The sequence below is a fragment of the Rhinichthys klamathensis genome, unplaced genomic scaffold (genome assembly GCF_029890125.1).
Source record: "Rhinichthys klamathensis goyatoka isolate OS25496 unplaced genomic scaffold, OSU_Roscu_1.1 h1tg000523l_1, whole genome shotgun sequence".
Classification (NCBI taxonomy): Eukaryota; Metazoa; Chordata; class Actinopteri; order Cypriniformes; family Leuciscidae; genus Rhinichthys; species Rhinichthys klamathensis.
The window spans coordinates 2,524,132-2,543,097 of record NW_026607002.1 but is presented as its reverse complement, the minus strand read 5'-3'; the positions used below and the strand labels follow the sequence as shown (position 1 = coordinate 2,543,097).

Sequence of the window (18,966 nt, the reverse complement as noted above, 5' to 3'; positions counted from 1 at the left end):
TCAAAGTTAAGACCTTTTAATATCACCAAAAATAAATCCAGGAGAAAGGGGATTAAAAAGGAACCGGAACAATGTAGCCCCTCGATAAAAACGGGTTCTTCCTGTAACAGAGTGAAAAAACATAGGAAAAGCAGTTAGGACTTTTGCTTTAAAAAAAAAAACAAATAGCATCAACAAATAGGCCTATACGTTTTAACATTATCTTAGACAGATCACGGGCATAGTCGTTTGATGTCTGCATCGTAAACTGTAGAGCAGTTATGCAGGTCATCCGTAAAGCGTCATAATTTGTATTTACCAGTTTAAGGGTCAGTTTATTTTATCCCTGCCTCGAATTATCGAATCTCTTGCATCTTCAGCACCATCGCCACGGACAGCACCGTCAGTAACGTCGTACATAAGAAGGTATAATTTAAGCAATTATTGTTCAGGGAAACCGCATAGAAATGGTATTGCCTACTTTTATTTAAGTTAGCCTACCTTTAGAGTCTTCGTAGCGCGCTATTATCAGGCTGGGTGTGCCAGTTCCATCATAGTACAGCCGTCTGAGCTATGGTGTTGGCTGTTTGTTTAAAACTCCCATGATCGCATGCTACTTATAACGTCATCAAACTCTTTATTATTATTCTGTTATTATTATTACAGCAGTTATTTTTACTCCACCTTTAATGCCACATGTTTGTAAAGTTCCTTTTGAGGCTAGATTAAATTAAAAAAAGTCTTCTGATATCTGCCCTGGTTAAAGATTAGGCTGAATACAAAACAATGCCTTGTTTTTTAAAATATATATATTTAATTGTATTTTCATGTGTGTACAGTAGGCTGTCTTTATCAATAAAATGTAAATGTGAACGGAACATGTAGGCCTAATTAAGTTGCTATCTTTGCTTGAAAAAGAATGCCACCTTTAAAGCGTAACTAAACCCTAAAACAACTCTTTTTAGTTAATGATCTGTAAGACTGGGGCTTTATTATTGCTGTTCATTGATTCAAGTAATTTATTTGACATTTGGATATAAAGTGTTTTAATTCTACAATATAAGGTGTAAAACCTCTTCTGGTTGAATGGTGGCTACTGCAGTTGAATTTCCCTATTGGAAGTTGTGGTACCCTGTAAGCAGGCACCAGCTAACCACGCCCTTGCCTACAGAGAGACCCGTCTCAGGTGCACCCCCCTCCACTGGGTTCTTCCCACTTTTCCAGCATTTTTTTAATATTTTCAGTGGGTCAGGCTCTGACCAGGGGTTTAGTTACCCTTTAAAATGTGATGAAAGGAGCAGCATCAGTGTGGTTTAAGGGTATTTAAAGTAAGACTGCAAAGTAACAAATCCCTAGATTTTTAGATTTTGAAGCACCTCCTAGATATTTGAGCCCGTTCTCATCCCAAGGCGTAATATACTGACTCTTTTGCCAAAGCGTCTAGATCCAACGCACATGGCACCCTTTAGCGTCATATGAGACGCAGATATATGGCGCCTCCTAGTGGTCTAACCCTAACACTACCCCAGACCTAAACCTACCCAAAACCGAAGCGTGTTATATTGACGCTAAAGGGTGCCATTAGCGTTGGATATAGACGCTTTGGCAAAAGAGTCAAAATATTACGCTTTGGGATGAGAATGCGTTGGATATTTAAATTGCCTGAGTTTCATCAATCAGCTCACCTTCACAGCTGTGGTCTCTGCCTCCGCTGCCCTCCAAGTCTATCTTGGCTCAGCCTGAGCCAGTTTTGAATGGCTGTTTCCACCTCAGCCTCAGTGATGTGTGCCAGGGTACCATTCCTAAGAACTGTCACTACAAGAGAAAATTGGGGGAAAAACACTATTAAGAGAGGTACCCACTACAGTCACCAATCAATGTATCAGCTAATGTGTGGGGGTGCGTTCATTTACTACAAACATAACACCTGGTAGAACAATACATTTATCAACCTTTTACCTTCTAAAAATAACACCCCTCACCCTCGCGGCTTTGTGTGACCAATATCCTTAAAAGTATTTTGCAGTATATCAGTATATTTTGCACATAAATAGCAGTATTTAACAACATCTTCCGTTGTATGCAAGCTTTTAAGCACAATTGTATATGAAACAGGAATATTGATGAAGTGTCCCTTGATTGGATTGTTACTGCTAACCGAGTAAAACTTACGCAGTAGAATTTCACGCACTGGTCGTGACTTGATGCCAGTCTTCTGTCCTCTCCCACACCAATTTAGTTGGGTGGCAAGTTCAGGAGCAAATACTTTCCTGCAGACTCGCCACACTGTTTTTTTTATATTTGTTCCTCCAGTTATGGACAGCTTTGCAATCTGTAATACAAATACAGAATTAAAGCAAATGTTACTACAGGCAATCAAAATCCTATTTTCTGTCACATGTCTTGTTAGTTTGGAACACCTTAAACCTCCTGCTTGGATTTGTGCATGCCAACAAACCAGTGACGCTGCTAGCCATTTTGGTGCCCTAAGCATAATTCCTTTATGACAACAAACAAGTGACTCAACTAATCAACTCCCCATTTTGATGTTGCTTACCCACTATATACACCTCAAGTATTATGGGACATACCATGTGTTTTTTAAAATCGGCATCTTGCCGAAGTCTTTCATCAAATCGATCTAGGTCTTTCAATGTGGAAATTGGTAGAAGGTTTGGATAATCAGGGCTTTCTTGTTGTAAAGCCCTGTTTTGAGTGAGGGACTGGACAATTGTTGTTAAATGGTCCAGCTTGAGGTGAAGTTCCCCTAGCTGTTCTAGGACAATCCTTTCAACAGCTGTTAGAAATACAGCAAAAATACCAGTATTAAAAATGTTAATTCCTAAAAAGAGCAGTTTACCACCGACATCAAGAAAAAGATGTTACCAAACGTACCAGTGCAGTTAGTTGGCATGCGTTGATGGGTAGGACGGCAATATCTTGGTTCTAGGGAAAGATAGATATGTCACATTTAGGTCAAGAAATATTCAGTGGACAAATGGAAAGGTAAGACATTTTTGTATACATTTAGCTGTGTTTATCACTGGCAAAGCATTGCAAGCTATGTAGCTAAGTCTGTTTCATGCAGTAGACCTAGATGTTGTGAAACTTGAATTCAAACTTGGAACCTCAAACCCTGGAGCTGGCCATGCTAATAATTATACCACACATGCCATGTTTCTTATAGAGTCTCTTATAGTTGTCCATCATTCCATTTGTTTTAGCATGTCGATAGTCTTTAGTGTCTGTATTTGTAATAGTTATCACTAGGGCCGTAACGATACGCAATATAAAAGTGAAATCGTGATACACACAACCACGAACAAGACACACCCCTTTAGTCCAGTCATTTTATGAATACATTTTGAACAAATTGCAACAGAAGCAAACTCTTTGTATCATCTAATATGTCCTGAGTAAGGGGGGAAAGCCCAGGAGAATACCATTAGGGGAAAGTTTTCGAAAAAGACCCAAATATAGTTTATTCATTATTTTTCTCATGTGAATAGGGTAAAAATTTTAACCTTTAGATATCACCATGAAAATTACTGAGTTGATTACTTATATCAAGAAACACAAACAAATGTAATACAAGTTTTTTGAAATTGTTTGTTAACATGGACAAGCGGTGCATAATCTAATTACATATGTGCTCATTTGCATAAATACCCAAACAGATCTAAACATTGGGTATAGCAGGTGAACATGTCTTGTTGAATTTAACTTGTTGACATATAACAGTAAAATACTTAATGTTAAGGTCTGAATAAAACTAATTTAGGCTACATGAACATTAATACATAGAGGCAGGAAGAAGTAGGCTACTTTAGAAACCAGCCTTTATCAATTATTATAGATGGGGTTTGGGAATTGAGTGTATATACATAATTAGATTTTTTGATCCAGACACTTTTTATTTTACCTACCTTTTGTCTTCTGCATTCTCCTTACCCTTGTCTCCTGTTCTTCCCTCGGACTCATCCCCCAGAAACAGTCCCACTGACCCAGCCCCACTGACCCAGTCCCCCTGACCCAGCCCCAAACCCAATGTCTGCAATAATAATTAATAAAGGCTGGTTTCTAAAGTACTTCTTCCTGCCTCTATGTATTAATTAGGCTTTTTTTTTCTTCTTACTCAGGACATATTGAGGATACAAAATCAGTTGAGTTTGCTTCTGTTGCAATTTGTTCAAGGTTACACCTACACCACAAAACTAGTTGAGGATAAATGAGTTAAAATTGGACAATTCCAGCGTTATGGACGTGACATCATTCAACGAACGAAATGAACGAAATGACTCGAAAAAAGATTCATTCATTTTGATGAACGAGTTCGAGCAGGAGAGTCACGAACGTGTATCATTTGTGATTTTTAAACTTCAACTTTTCTATTTATTTTTGAAATGACCGATCGTTTCGCGATAAGACCCTTATTCATCGTCTGGTATCGTTTAAAGCCCTTTGAACAGTTTGCACTGAAACTGTCTTTTGGACCTTGAACCGTCTGGTTCCCATGGAAGTCCATTATATGGAGAAAAATCCTGGAATGTTTTCTTCAAAAACCTTAATTTCTTTTCGACTGAAGAAAGAAAGACATGGACATCTTGGATGACATGGGGGTGAGTAAATTATCAGCAAAAGTTTTTTTAAAAGTGAACTACTCCTTTAATACTTAATAAGCAATGCAAAACAACAATGAATTAATGTAAACAACTAAAAACAAGTTGTTTGAAATATGGATGATGATTTAATAGACTACTGTTTCCACTTTTACACAAATGCCTCACATGCACAATTAATGAAAATAATTTAACTCCACAAAAGAAACAAAACACATCCCTTCCTTAATCATAGTTTTTTATGGCAACACACTAGTTTTCTAAAATATTATTTTATTAAGGTTCCCCTTGTGTCAAACAATCAAAATTGTATCAAATTTTCCAGCTTTTGATTAATCTGAATGTCAAATTATTTACTTGTAAGTGTATTATTTGTTCGTGATGGATCTGAACATGGACTTTTAGACACCTTCGGACAATGTTTTTTTGTATGGTTCCGTTGAAGAGCTGGTAAGCGGAAACTCTTTCCACAGTGTGAGCACTTGTACGGTTTCTCACCAGTGTGAATTCTCTGGTGATTATGTAAGGTACTGGATGTAATAAAGCTCTTCCCACAGTCAACACACACATATGGTCTCGCTCCAGTGTGAATGCGTTCATGCACTTTTAAATACTGTTTAAATGAAAAACTCTTTCCACAAAAAGAACAAAAGTGAGGCTTTAAACCAGTGTGAATTATAAGGTGTGCTCTTAAGCCTGATGCCAAAACATATGTTTTATCACACTGATCACAGCTGAATGATTTCAATCCAGAGTGAGAGCGCAGATGAGAGTTGAGATTTCTTTTGGATATGAAACTCTTTCCACACTGAGAGCATGTGAATGGTTTTTCTCCAGTGTGAATTCTCATGTGCACATTTAGGTGTCCTTTATGTCTGAAACTCTTTCCACACTGAGTGCATGTGAACGGCTTTTCTCCAGTGTGAATCATCATGTGTGTGTTCAGGGTTGATTTACGTAAGAAACTCTTTCCGCACTCAGAACAGGTTATAGATCCTTTGACTCCAGATTTTCCAGCTTGTTTCTGTGTGAAATTCTCTTCAGTCTTTGAAACGACTGCATTTCCATCTTCATTTGTGAAATGGTGTTTGTCTTCATTCACTTCCATCAGGTCTAAAATCAACATATTACATTAAATTAAAAAAGGACAAATGAGAAACAAAAAAATAAAGTTCATTCTTAATTTACCACAAATCCAGTTTACTACTGAGTCTACTAGTATCTAGTTTTAGATGTTATTGTTATATGTCAGTTTTCATCTTAATGTTCCTCATCAGTCATTAAAGAGAATGAAGGAAAACACCAACCTATTTGTTCCTCTGTATCTTCATCTTTTATTCTGCAGGGTTCTTCCTTAAAATCCTGGGTGAAAGATCCTTTAAGTTCAGTGTTTTGGGTTTGCCTGTGTGTGATTTCTTCTCCATCTGTGAAATGGCTGTTTCCATCTTCATTTGTGAAATGAGGTTTTTGACACAGATGGGGTTTGTCTTCATTCACTTCCATCAAGCCTAAAATATTTACATACAATAAAAGAGGAACATTAAAAAAAAAACAAAAAAAAACAATAGCTTAACTAGTTAGTTTAAAAAAAAAAAAAAGGTTATATGTCAGTTTTCAACTTAATGTTCCTCATAGGGGTGTGCACGAATATTCAAATTATCGATCTGTAATTACTTAGATGAAAATAATTTAATTAAATGATCTTACAAAATGGAATTACTTTTGATCAAATTAATTAATGAATCTGAGTTATCATAATATTATCACCACGATGAGAAATCACAAATCCAAACACCAGTTGGATGAGGAAAGACAGCTGTCCATCACTGCATTCACGACTGCAGGTAAGCAGTTTTACTCCGTGGGATCGAGATGATAACTTGTCTGATAGCATAATGATTTGGAGACACGTGCTTCCTTTAAGTTTCATTGAGGGAGACTGGTTTTAGAACAGAAAAAGCAAAGTGCTGTTAGTAACTTCACTTAGCACACCATTATCGGTCTCTGAAACTTCTGTCAGCGGCAGCGCATTTTCTCACTCGAGCATGTGGATATTATTGTTTTTCTCAACATGAAACAATAGAAACACGATAACCATAAGCTGACTGACTCAAGTGTATATGTACATTCTGTACGATAATTGGCTCAGTCTGCTTTATTAGCGCTTTTAACGTTCGCGCTGTTTGGTTAAATGCTTTTGTTCTTTACATTTTTTGTGTACACATATTGTTTAATGTTTTCATCTAAAAGAAAACCTTAAGATATATTGTAAGCTTCTTATGTACATTGCCTAATCGTGATCTTAAGAAATGGTGACAAAAACTTAAAAAAAAACCTAAACTTAAAAAATAACATCTTTCAAGATAAACGTCATTTAAATAAACGAATATATTCGATTTTTATGAGCCCGAATATTCTAATGCGATATTTTTGAAAAATGCCCATCCCTTCCTCATCAGTATTTAAAGAGAATGAAGAACCAACCTATTTGTTCCTCTGTATCTTCATCTGTTATTCTGCAGGGTTCTTCCTTAATCTCCATCTTTACAATAGTATGTCCGTAGTTTCTCCTGGAGTAATTCCTCCTGCTTGCTTCTTCTTCTCCTGTGGGAAGATGGGAATATTCCCCAGCATTTAAACTCTCATGAACGGCTGTGGGAGCTTCACTGACTGAAGGAGTGAATTGTGGTCGTTGTTGCTCATTTAGCAGATGATCATCACACTTACAATAACTTTAAATTATCCAGCATTAAAGGTAAATAGTGGGTGTACTGGGGTGGGAAGCACAGTGTACCTCAAGATGATACATGGCTCACAATACAATATCACAATATCACGATTCAGCAATTCTGCGTATTTCTTTCACTCTTTATTAAAGTCAAAACTGTTAGAAAACTGTTTCAATTTTATGCTTTAATTTTTAAAAGATTAATTTTTCTTTGTGTGCAAATTTAACTGCTTATTGACTTGTTTTATATACTGAACAAAATTATAAATGCAACACTTTTGTTTTTGCCCCCATTTTTCATGAGCTGAACTCAAAGATCTTTTTCTATGTACACAAAAGGCCTATTTCTCTCAAATATTGTTCACAAATCTGTCTAAATCTGTGTTAGTGAGTACTTCTCCTTTGACGAGATAATCCATCCACCTCACAGGTGTGCAGGGCTTGACATTAACACCCGCCAACCCGCCAAATGCGGGTGAATTTCAGCGTTGGCGTGTAACGCAGTCACTCCTACTAGCCACTTTGGCAGGTTGAGTTTTACACAATATACATTTTGCTATCCGCCATTCCGTTAAAAACTCTCCAGTTACTCGCATAACCTTGGTTCCCTGAGATAACGGGAATGAGCATTGCTTCAGAGAATCTTCTCTGATCGCTATGGTGGAAACTCAGTTTTCTCCGAATTGATTGACGTCAGTGAATTTCAGACAAACGGCCTTTTAGCCCACAAAGAGGAGCAGGACAGACTGCCTATATAAGTCGCACTGAACAGCTATATAATCAGATTATCACTTCGAATTGCACACTCACTCTGATCGCTATAGGAGAGGTTGCAAAATGCTTTGCTACTAGTGCAGAACGAAGCCATAGCCCGGGTACACGAAGCCAGGAGTACTAGAATAAGGGATGTAGAACGGAGTCTGAGGGTAAAGCGAGTCCAGAAAAACCCTAGAGGATGGAGGCTGGTCTAGGCTGACAGGACTTGTGCCTAATATAATGGACATTCTGCTAGACCACGCCCAAGAGGAGGCCATTCCTCTGGTGGAGTGGGCCCTCACTCCTATGGGGCATTTCAAGTCCAGGCTACATAAAACATTTTTTAATGAACACATTTTGAAAAAGTATGTACGAATCCTTAGTATTCATAAAAGAGTAGGCGAGAATTACCTGGGTGAAGTACTAATTCTCGCGAGATTCGGACATGCGTATACTAATAGTGTGTTAGAATATGCCTACTTATATTCGGAGTAGCAAGTCCGGAACATCAGTATTAATAAAAGAGTAGGCGAGAAGTTCCCGGATGACTTACTGCTTTTCGCCCAGATTCTCTAGTGCTCATCCGATGGATACTTTTCTATCCCAGGAGGCCATACGAGACCCTCCATCTCTCCACCTGCCCTTTGGAGACCCTCCATCTCTCCACCCGCCCTTCGGAGACCCTCCATCACGCCACCTGCCCTTACGAGACCCTCCATCTCACCACACGCCCTTACCAGACCCTCCATCTCTCCACCCGCCCTTACAAGATCCTCCATCTCACCAACTGCCCGTACGAGACCCTCTATCATTCCAGCCGCCCTTACGAGACCCTCCATCACTCCACCCGCCCTTACGAGACCCTCCATCACTCCACCCGCCCTTACGAGACCCTCCATCTCTCCACCCGCCCTTACAAGATCCTCCATCTCACCAACTGCCCGTATGAGACCCTCTATCATTCCAGCCGCCCTTACGAGACCCTCCATCACTCCACACGCCCTTACGAGACCCTCCATCACTCCACCCGCCCTTACGAGACCCTCCATCTCTCCACCCGCCCTTACAAGATCCTCCATCTCACCAACTGCCCGTACGAGACCCTCCATCACTCCACCCGCCCTTACGAGACCCTCCATCACTCCACCCGCCCTTACGAGACCCTCCATCACTCCACCCGCCCTTACGAGACCCTCCATCTCTCCACCCGCCCTTACAAGATCCTCCATCTCACCAACTGCCCGTACGAGACCCTCCATAACTCCACCCGCCCTTACGAGACCCTCCATCTCTCCACCCGCCCTTTGGAGACCCTCCATCACGCCACCTGCCCTTACGAGACCCTCCATCTCACCACACGCCCTTACCAGACCCTCCATCTCTCCACCCGCCCTTACAAGATCCTCCATCTCACCAACTGCCCGTACGAGACCCTCTATCATTCCAGCCGCCCTTACGAGACCCTCCATCACTCCACCCGCCCTTACGAGACCCTCCATCACTCCACCCGCCCTTACGAGACCCTCCATCTCTCCACCCGCCCTTACAAGATCCTCCATCTCACCAACTGCCCGTACGAGACCCTCCATCACTCCACCCGCCCTTACGAGACCCTCCATCACTCCACCCGCCCTTACGAGACCCTCCATCTCTCCACCTGCCCTTACAAGACCCTCCATCTCTCCACCCGCCCTTACGAGACCCTCCATCTCTCCACCCGCCCTTACGAGACCCTCCATCACTACACCTGCCCTCCATCTCTCCACCTGCCCTTACAAGACCTTGAATCTCTCCACCTGCCTTTACGAGACCCTCAATCTCTCCACCTGCCCTTACGGGCCCCTCCATCACTCCACCTGCCCTCCATCTCTCCACCTGCCCTTTCGAGACCCTCCATCACTACACCTGCCCTCCATCTCTCCACCTGCCCTTACAAGACCTTGAATCTCTCCACCTGCCTTTACGAGACCCTCAATCTCTCCACCTGCCCTTACGGGCCCCTCCATCACTCCACCTGCCCTCCATCACTCCACCTGCCCTCCATCTCTCCACCTGCCCTTACGAGACACTCCATCACTACACCTGCACTCCATCTCTCCACCTGCCCTTACAAGACCTTGAATCTCTCCACCTGCCTTTACGAGACCCTCAATCTCTCCACCTGCCCTTACGGGCCCCTCCATCACTCCACCTGCCCTCCATCTCTCCACCTGCTCTTACGAGACCCTCCATCTCTCCACCTGCCCTCCATCTCTCCACCTGCTCTTACGAGCCCCTCCATCTCTCCACCTGCCCTTACGAGCCCCTCAATCACTCCACCTGCCCTCCATCTCTCCACCTGCCCTTACGAGACCCTCCATCACTACACCTGCCCTCCATCTCTCCACCTGCCCTTTGGAGACCCTCCATCTCTCCACCTGCTCTAACGAGACCATCCATCTCTCCACCTGCCCGTACGAGACCCTCCATCTCTCCACCTGCTCTTACGAGACCCTCCATCTCTCCACCTGTCCTTACGAGACCCTCCATCTCTCCACCTGTCCTTAAGAGACCTGTCCTTATTGTTGTCAGTAAATAAAGTATAATTATTTAATTAATTTATGCTTTAATTCATTGCTTGACTATAATTATATTCACTGCATGTATCTAGTACATTTTGCTACCAACTCTTTTAGCGCTCGTTAAAGGGTTAGTTCACACAAAAATTTTAATTCTGTCATTAATTACTCACCCTCATGTCGTTTTCAATCCCGTAAGACCTTCGTTCATCTTCGGAATATTATGAAGCGATGGCGAGAATACTTTGTGCGCAAAAAAAACTAAAATAACGACTTAATTCAACAATCTCTTCTCTTCCACGTCATTCTCCTAGACTGATGACGTAGTGTAAACAGTGCAGTGCTTCTGGGTTCTACGTCAGAACACAGGCTCACTATTGGCCGACGCTGGTCGTGTGTGATGACCCAGGAGCTATCCAAAAATGAGCTGGCACTACACCGACAGCGTAGGACAATGACATGGAAGAGATTTTATTGCACACAAATAGTATTCTCTTCCTCGCCTCATAATATTAAGGTTGAACCACTGTAGTTACATGGACTATTTTAAGAATGTTTATACTACCTTTCTGGGCCTTTGTTGCAAGTTGAAATGACATCGCTGTCAATGGAAGGACAGAAAGCTCTCAGATTTCATCACAAATCTTCATTGGTGTTCCAAAGATGAACAAAGGTCTTACGGGTTTGGAACGGCATGAGGGTGAGTAATTAATGACAGAATTTACATTTTACAAGTACTTATTAAAATTACCTACTCGCCGAGTATGCGGTTTCAAACGCAGCCACAGAAAGAGACCAAAAGGGACGTAACACTTCCATGTGTGGCCTCCGCTTTTGTGATGTTGCTTTACCTAAAGCCAGGTGGTTGTAACCCAGGATATAATTTATTGTAACTATATGGGCGCTCAGTTTTCTTCTTGTTGAAATATCATGATCAAATCTCATGATATAAAAGATCAAGCGCTATGCACAGGATATTTAAAACTGTATATTTGACTTTAACTAAGACTATTCTCCACTCTTCAAATACAACAAAATGTTAGCCTTTATGGACAGTGTTTCTTGACCAAAGAAAACGCTGTACTTACATTACATTACATTACATTTATTCATTTAGCAGACGCTTTTATCCAAAGCGACTTACAAATGAGAACAATAGAAGCAGTTAAACTAACAGTAGGACAACAATACGTAAGTGCTATAACCCCTCTCAGTTTAATTTTAGTGCAGTTTTTTTTTTTTTTTTTATAGAATAGAAGAGAAAGTGTTAATTCTACTGAATCAAGTGCTGCCGAAAAAGATATGTCTTCAGCAGTTTCTTGAAAGTGGCTACTGACTCAGAAGCTCTGGTTGAGTTAGGCAGATCATTCCACCAACAGGGAACAGCCATGGTAAAGATCCGAGAAAGAGATTTTGTGCCTCTTTGAGATGGTACCACAAGACGACATTCGCTAGCAGAGCGCAGGTTTCTGGATGGCACATAAGTCTGAAGTAATGAGTTTAGGTAAGAGGGAGCAGTGCCAGTGGTTGTTCTGTAGGCAAACGTCAGTGCCTTGAATTTAATGCGAGCGGCAACAGGCAACCAGTGCAATTGTGTGAGGAGAGGAGTGACGTGTGCTCTCTTCGGCTCATTGAAGACTACTCTGGCTGCAGCATTCTGGATCAATTGTAGAGGTTTGACAGAGCAAGCTGGAAGACCAGCCAGGAGAGCATTACAATAGTCCAGTCTGGATAAAACAAGTGCTTGGACAAGGAGTTGTGTGGCATGCTCTGTAAGGAAGGGCCTGATCCTCCTAATGTTGTGCAAAGCAAATCTGCAGGACCGGGCAGTTCTAGCAATTTGAATTTGCTAGATCTGAATTTCAACTGATCATCAATTACAACCCCAAGGTTCTTAGCTGACCTGGATGGAGTTATGGATGACGAGCCTAGCTGAATGGAGAAGTTGTGATGAAGTGTTGGGTTGGCCGGGACCACAAGTAGCTCTGTCTTCGCAAGGTTTAGTTGAAGGTGGTGGTCCTTCATCCAGCCAGAGATGTCTGTCAGGCAGGCTGAGATACGAGCAGCTACCGTCGGATCGTCAGGCTGGAATGAGAGGTAGAGTTGCGTGTCATCAGCGTAGCAATGATAGGAAAAGCCATGTTTCTGAATCACAGATCCTAGTGATGTCATGTAGATGGAGAAGAGGAGTGGTCCAAGCACTGAGCCCTGAGGCACCCCAGTAGCTAGATGTTGGGTCTTAGACGCCACACCTCTCCACGACACCCTAAAGGACCTACCTGAGAGGTAAGACTCGAACCATTGGAGTGCAGTTCCCGAGATGCCCTTCATCTTTAGGATTGACAGGAGGATCTGGTGGTTAACTGTGTCAAAAGCAGCAGACAGATCCAGCAGGATGAGGACTGAGGATTTGGAAGCTGCTCTTGCCAGTCTCAGAGGTTCAATTACTGAGAGCAGGGCAGTCTCAGTTGAGTGTCCGCTTTTGAAACCAGACTGATTGTCGTCCAAGAGGTTGTTCTGTGTAAGAAAGGAGGAGATCTGGTTGAAAACAACTCGTTCAAGTGTTTTCGCGACAAATGGAAGAAGAGATACCGGTCTGTAACTTGTTAGATGTGCTGGATTTAGATTGGGTTTCTTAAGCAGTGGGGTTACTCAAACATCAGTTTACTTACTCAAACATCAGTTCTTTATCTGTTCCTGACCCTTGCATTGCAAACAAGCAGAGATCTCCAAACTATGCATGGCACTTCAGGGTGGAGTTATGAGGCTTGACTGACAGTTCGAGGAGCCAATGGAGTTACGAGGTATATCACTCAGAACCTCTTTTAAATGCTTTTTATTGGTTACATATTTGTAAAACTCACATACAGACGTAAAGGATGACCAATAACATTTATCTTATCAAACAAAAATTATGAAATATAGAGTTACAGGGTTTCAGCCCTACATAGCGATAATACATTCTCATTTGTAGCATTTATTTTTAGTTCAGAATTTGATCCTTTTCCATGGCACACCTGACAACCAGTCACAGCACAGTGGTTGGGAAGCCCTGAATTGGACAACTTCGGCAATGAGACAGAAGATGAGATAATCGGGTAAAACTCTTCCCACATGAAGAGCACTGGTACGGCTTCTCTCCAGTATGAACTCTCTCATGAACTTTCAAATGTCCTGACTGAGAGAAACTCTTTCCACAGTGTGGGCACTTGTGTGGTTTCTCTCCAGTATGAATACTCTCATGCTCTTTTAAATTTTTCAGTCGTGTAAAACTCTTTCCACAAAAAGAACAAATGTGAGGCTTTACACCAGCATGAACTTTAAGGTGTATTTTTAAGTCTGATTCCAAAACAAATGTTTTATCACACTGATCACAGCTGAATGATCTCACTCCAGAGTGAAAGAGCAGATGATAGTTGAGAACACTTTTGTAACCAAAACTCTTTCCACACTGAGAGCATGTATAAGGCTTCTCTCCAGTGTGAGATCTCATGTGCACATTAAGGTGTCCTTTCCGAATGAAACTCTTTCCACACTCAGAGCAGTTAAACAGATTTTCTCCAGTGTGAATTCTCATATGCACATTTACGTCCTCTTTGCGGCTGAAACTCTTTCCACACTCAGAACAGGTGAACGGTTTTTCTCCAGTGTGAATTTTCATGTGATCATTTAGGTGTCCTTTATGTCCGAAACTCTTTCCACACTGAGAGCATGTGAATGGTTTTTCTCCGGTGTGAGATCTCATGTGTCGGTTAAGGGCTGATTTATCTATGAAACTCTTTCCACACTCAAAACAGAAGAACGTTTTTTCTCCAGTGTGAATTCTCATGTGTCTGTTAAGTTGTGATTTATATATGTAACTCTTTCCACACTCAGAGCAGGTGAAAGATCCTTCGACTCCAGATTTTCCAGCTTTTTGTGTGAAATTCTCTTCAGTCTTTGAAACGACTGTGTGTCCATCTTCATTTTTGAAATTATGAGGTTTTTGAAAGAGATGTTGTTTGTCTTCATTTTTATATTTCAGTTTTCCCTCTTCATTTGTGAAATTATGCTGTTTGTCTTCATTCACTTCCATCTGGTCTAAAAATCAACATATTAAATAGCACAAATTCAATTTAAGGCGATTTAAATTTAAATGAGAAACAAATAAAGTTAATTCTAAATTTAGCACAAATCTAGTTTACTACTGAGTCTACTAGTATCTAGTTTTAGATGTATTATTGTATCTTCCTGAGAACCAAAAATATAAGATTTATCTTATTGTATTGTCATTATGTTTGGAACATAAGAAACCTATGGAGATATTTTGTGTGTGTGAAAAAAATGTCTGTAGAGGACACCAAGAAAATCAAATGGCATAAGACATGTATAGGCTAAAACATGTTTTTTTTACCAATCAATTTTTAGGTTTCAGGCTATTTTTACCCAACCTTTGTATAAAGATGATAGAAGGCTATTTCAGTAGCCTCAAAACAGCAACGCGCCTACTCTTACCCCTTTTCCACCAAGGCAGAGCTGGTGCTGGTTCGGAGCCAGAGCCTAGTTTCAATTCGGTTCTTTGTTTTTCCACACGCAAAGCACCAGCTCCGAAACAGGAAAAGTGGTTCTTAAGTAGCACCAAATCATTGCTGGTCTAGAACAGAGCCAAGTAAGAACCGCTTGCGCCAGGGGCTGGGGGCAGGGTTACCGTGACCAACAAGACGAATAGAAACTTGTGACCGCCATTTTTAAATAGCAGCTAGTCGAGCTAATAGCAGCTTGATTATAATATCCGTCTATGTAAGTTACGGCGAGCTGCACAAACGCGTTGGATTCCGATGTATTTTTGCAAACCCAAGAGCATCCATAGTAACGCAACGTCCGTTATTGTTGATGGCTTGTTCGAGATGCATCGGAGCGGCGCGGACCGATTGGAGCTGCGGGAGTGTTTGGAGATCATACGACTCCTTGTGCTTTTGGATCGCTTTCGCAGTGCTTTGATGTCATGCGGCGATCGATCTGCGAGAAGCCGATGCATCTCGAACAAGCCTGGCGTGTTTGTATTTGGCGCTACCGCACTAGCGTTGCTGGGCAACATGAGACGTATGCAGTGACGTAAGATCTGGGTCTGTTGTGGCTCTCTAGCCGGTGGAAAGGCAAACCGGTTCTTAGTAAGCTTGTCAGTCGAACCAACTCCGAACCAGCTCTGGCTCTGAACCAGCACCCGGTTTTTGTTGGTGGAAAAGGGGTAAATGGTTTTCAGACCAGCACGCCAATGGGCGCACAAATGTAGGGCCCTGTAATTTCCACTATCACGGAATCATGGACGGAATCGCGGAATTGGCCAATTAACGCTGAATCTAGTGTTGTTAACGTGGAATTTTACATATTTGGAATGAAATTCTGTTTTTGTGTGGGAGAAGAACGTATGTCTGGGGAAAATGCAGACCGGGGGAAGCAAATCTGGGCGACACAACACCCCTCCCCCCACCCGTCATTTCAGCTCCAATGACGGCATCAAAACAATGAAAGTATGGCAAAGCGGCTCTCCACGGCTCTGTTTTTGTCGGCGAAAAAGTGAAGAAACTCGACGCCAAGCCCTCAGTACCGCGCCGAGCAGTTCGCACGTGACTTTTATGAAGTGTTTCCCACACAGACTAATTTGTGGAGGTGCGCCACAGAATCAACACCGGCCGCCACATATTGCGTTTCGTTCATTTTTTTTAACGCTATTTAAAACACGCAGCGTATTCTTTCAGTTGCATTTCCTTTCCCTGCTCTCCCTCCGTCTCTCTGTCAGTCTGTCAGTCTGTCAGTCTGTCTGTCTGTCTGTCTGTCTGTCTGTCTGTCTGTCTGTCTGTCTGTCTGTCTGTCTGTCTGTCTGTCTGTCTCTGTCTCTCTCTCTCTCTCTCACACACACCCCCCATCCCCTCCATACACGTCTGTCTATGATGCGTGTGTCCGAGAGCGTGTGTTTTATTTAAACTTATATAAACTAATATAATTTATTTTACTGGACAGTTTAAAGCTCATAACCATATTTTGTTGTTACTTGAAGTACTTAGAGTGCAGTGTTATGTTGCATCATGCAGTATTTGTGCTGAAAAGTAAGAGTAAATGTCTGTTACCTCAAATTTAAGGTCATTCCTATTTTATTTGCGTACATTTTAATCATTAACATTAAAAGAACACTCTTTTTACTCTAAAATAACAGTAAAGGGTAAAACAAAATGGAAATGGAAAAAACGGAATTTGCAAAAATTAAAACTGAAAAAACGGAATTTGGGAAAAAATAAAATGGAATTTGGGAAAAAATAAAACGGATTTCATAGGGCCCTACGGGCGCAAGTGCAGTTGCTATTTAAACAACGTGGCGCAGGACATGAAAATGATAACTGCGTTGGGCTGAAACTAGCAAAAAAACACTTGCATCGCGCTTGCCAACGTATTGCGCCGGGTGTATGATAGGGCCGTTAATGTCAGTCATTATAGAGAATGAAGGAAAACACCAACCTATTTGTTCCTCTGTGTCTTCATCTTTTATTCTGCAGGGTTCTTCCTTAATCTCCATCTTTACAATAGTATGTCCGTAGTTTCTCCTGGAGTAATTCCTCCTGCTTGCTTCTTCTTCTCCTGTGGGAAGATGGGAATATTCCCCAGCATTTAAACTCTCATGAACGGCTGTGGGAGCTCACTGACTGAAGGAGTGAATTGTGGTCGTTGTTGCTCATTTAGCAGATGATCATCACACTTACAATCACTCGCAATTATTCAGTGTAAATTTTCGCTCAAATAGTCATTTAAAAACTATTCACGATTTAAGTTATAACTTCAAATTGCAACTCACCTGGCTGATTTTTTTGTTGCTCTAGCTCGAGTTATAGTTTGACTTTTGGGAAAGTTTGCTGCAAAAAAGCTCTTTTTTAGTTTCATCTGACATAGAACTTAATTATTGCCATGATGGAGGAAATGGGGATTTTTTTTCTATGGTTTAGCGATTTTTTTACAGCCACTTTCTATTTTATGATGCTCAACAATCTTTTGCTGCACATCAAAACTACATTCGTTGGTTTTACTCATTGTGATAGATGATACAGGGAATTTGGCCTTTGTGTTTCCACTCCCCCAACTAGAGTGTATGGTAACGTTACCCTAAGGAAACACCCCAATGTGTGCGCAAGATATTGTGATTCTTACCTCGGACACATCTCCGCAAATGATTAACAAATACAGTGAATACATTCTAATACAGATAAACAAACACTCAAAAAATGAATCTTAACATTAAACCTGTGGTAATTTTCCCATACGAACCTGACTTGAGTTTAACCCAGTGTCCGACATAGGGCTGGGCGATGTGGCCAAAAAAAATTATCACGATAATTTTTTTATATCAGTCGAATATCAATAATTATCACGATAAATGTCAAATCTTTATTTCTTTCAAGTTTAAAGGCAGATTTTTGCTCCTAAGTGAAAGTTGTAGAAACCAGAGCGTTAATTGTGGTTTTAAACTACTCTTTATTGTCAGAACATATCATGACAAACACTTGCCAAACACGAGAACATTTGCCAAATCATGAGTTAGAACATTCAAACATGTGTCATTTTTCCTTAACAAAATAAATATCTTAGTAATATTCTGACTGTTTGAGTTTTATTAAAATTAACCATTGGTCATCCAGCATCATGCATTTAGATAATGATAACCACAGATAAAAACCGGGCATAGCCAACAGCACCTCACTATCATGGCAATATGTTACTTTATGGTTTCTGTGGTATTTGTATGAAAAACTGTAGCCTAAATACATTATTAAATAATGTTATTATATTCCATTAGTCCTTACATTGTCTACATTAATAATATAATACAATTCAATATGTATCCCACATTTTAAAGTGCAGTTAATATTAGTAGGCTAACATTACAGTAAATCCGTGGTAAATGATGGGAATTTGTAGACGGAAAAGCTTTCTGACTGTATCTGTGTTTCCACTGTTCGTCAGCTCTGTTTCATCTGCCTTTAAACTGGTTTAAATCACTGAGACATTAGTGTTCTTCGCTGAACTCAAGCGCTTCTCACTGGATCTCGAGACCGAGGCCGATCAGAGTAAACGCGTCTGCTCCAGTGAGCTCGCGCTGCGCTGCCGTTTGGACTTTGAGCCAAGCGGATAAACAGTCCGTAAGGCGCGCGCGGTTCAAATGAGTTTCGTTCCGCTTTTGGCACATAAACATTATCGAACATTTATCGAACTCTTGATATCGTTTTATCGAGAAAAATTATATCGCGATAACTGTCGTTAGCGTTTTATCGCCCAGCCCTAGTCCGACACATTCAAAATT

General features: G+C 41.2%; 1 protein-coding gene across 1 annotated transcript in view; it reads right to left on the bottom strand.

The window, feature by feature from the left end:
* LOC130073060 (gastrula zinc finger protein XlCGF7.1-like) overlaps positions 1-17,301 on the bottom strand; it is a 296,214-nt gene extending 278,913 nt beyond the window's left edge. The window contains exon 1 of the mRNA XM_056238484.1: positions 17,133-17,301. Coding sequence (XP_056094459.1) covers positions 17,133-17,190 — 58 coding nt within the window. The 5' untranslated portion in view covers positions 17,191-17,301. The remainder of the gene's footprint in view (positions 1-17,132) is intronic.
* Between the last annotated feature and the right edge of the window lie 1,665 nt (positions 17,302-18,966).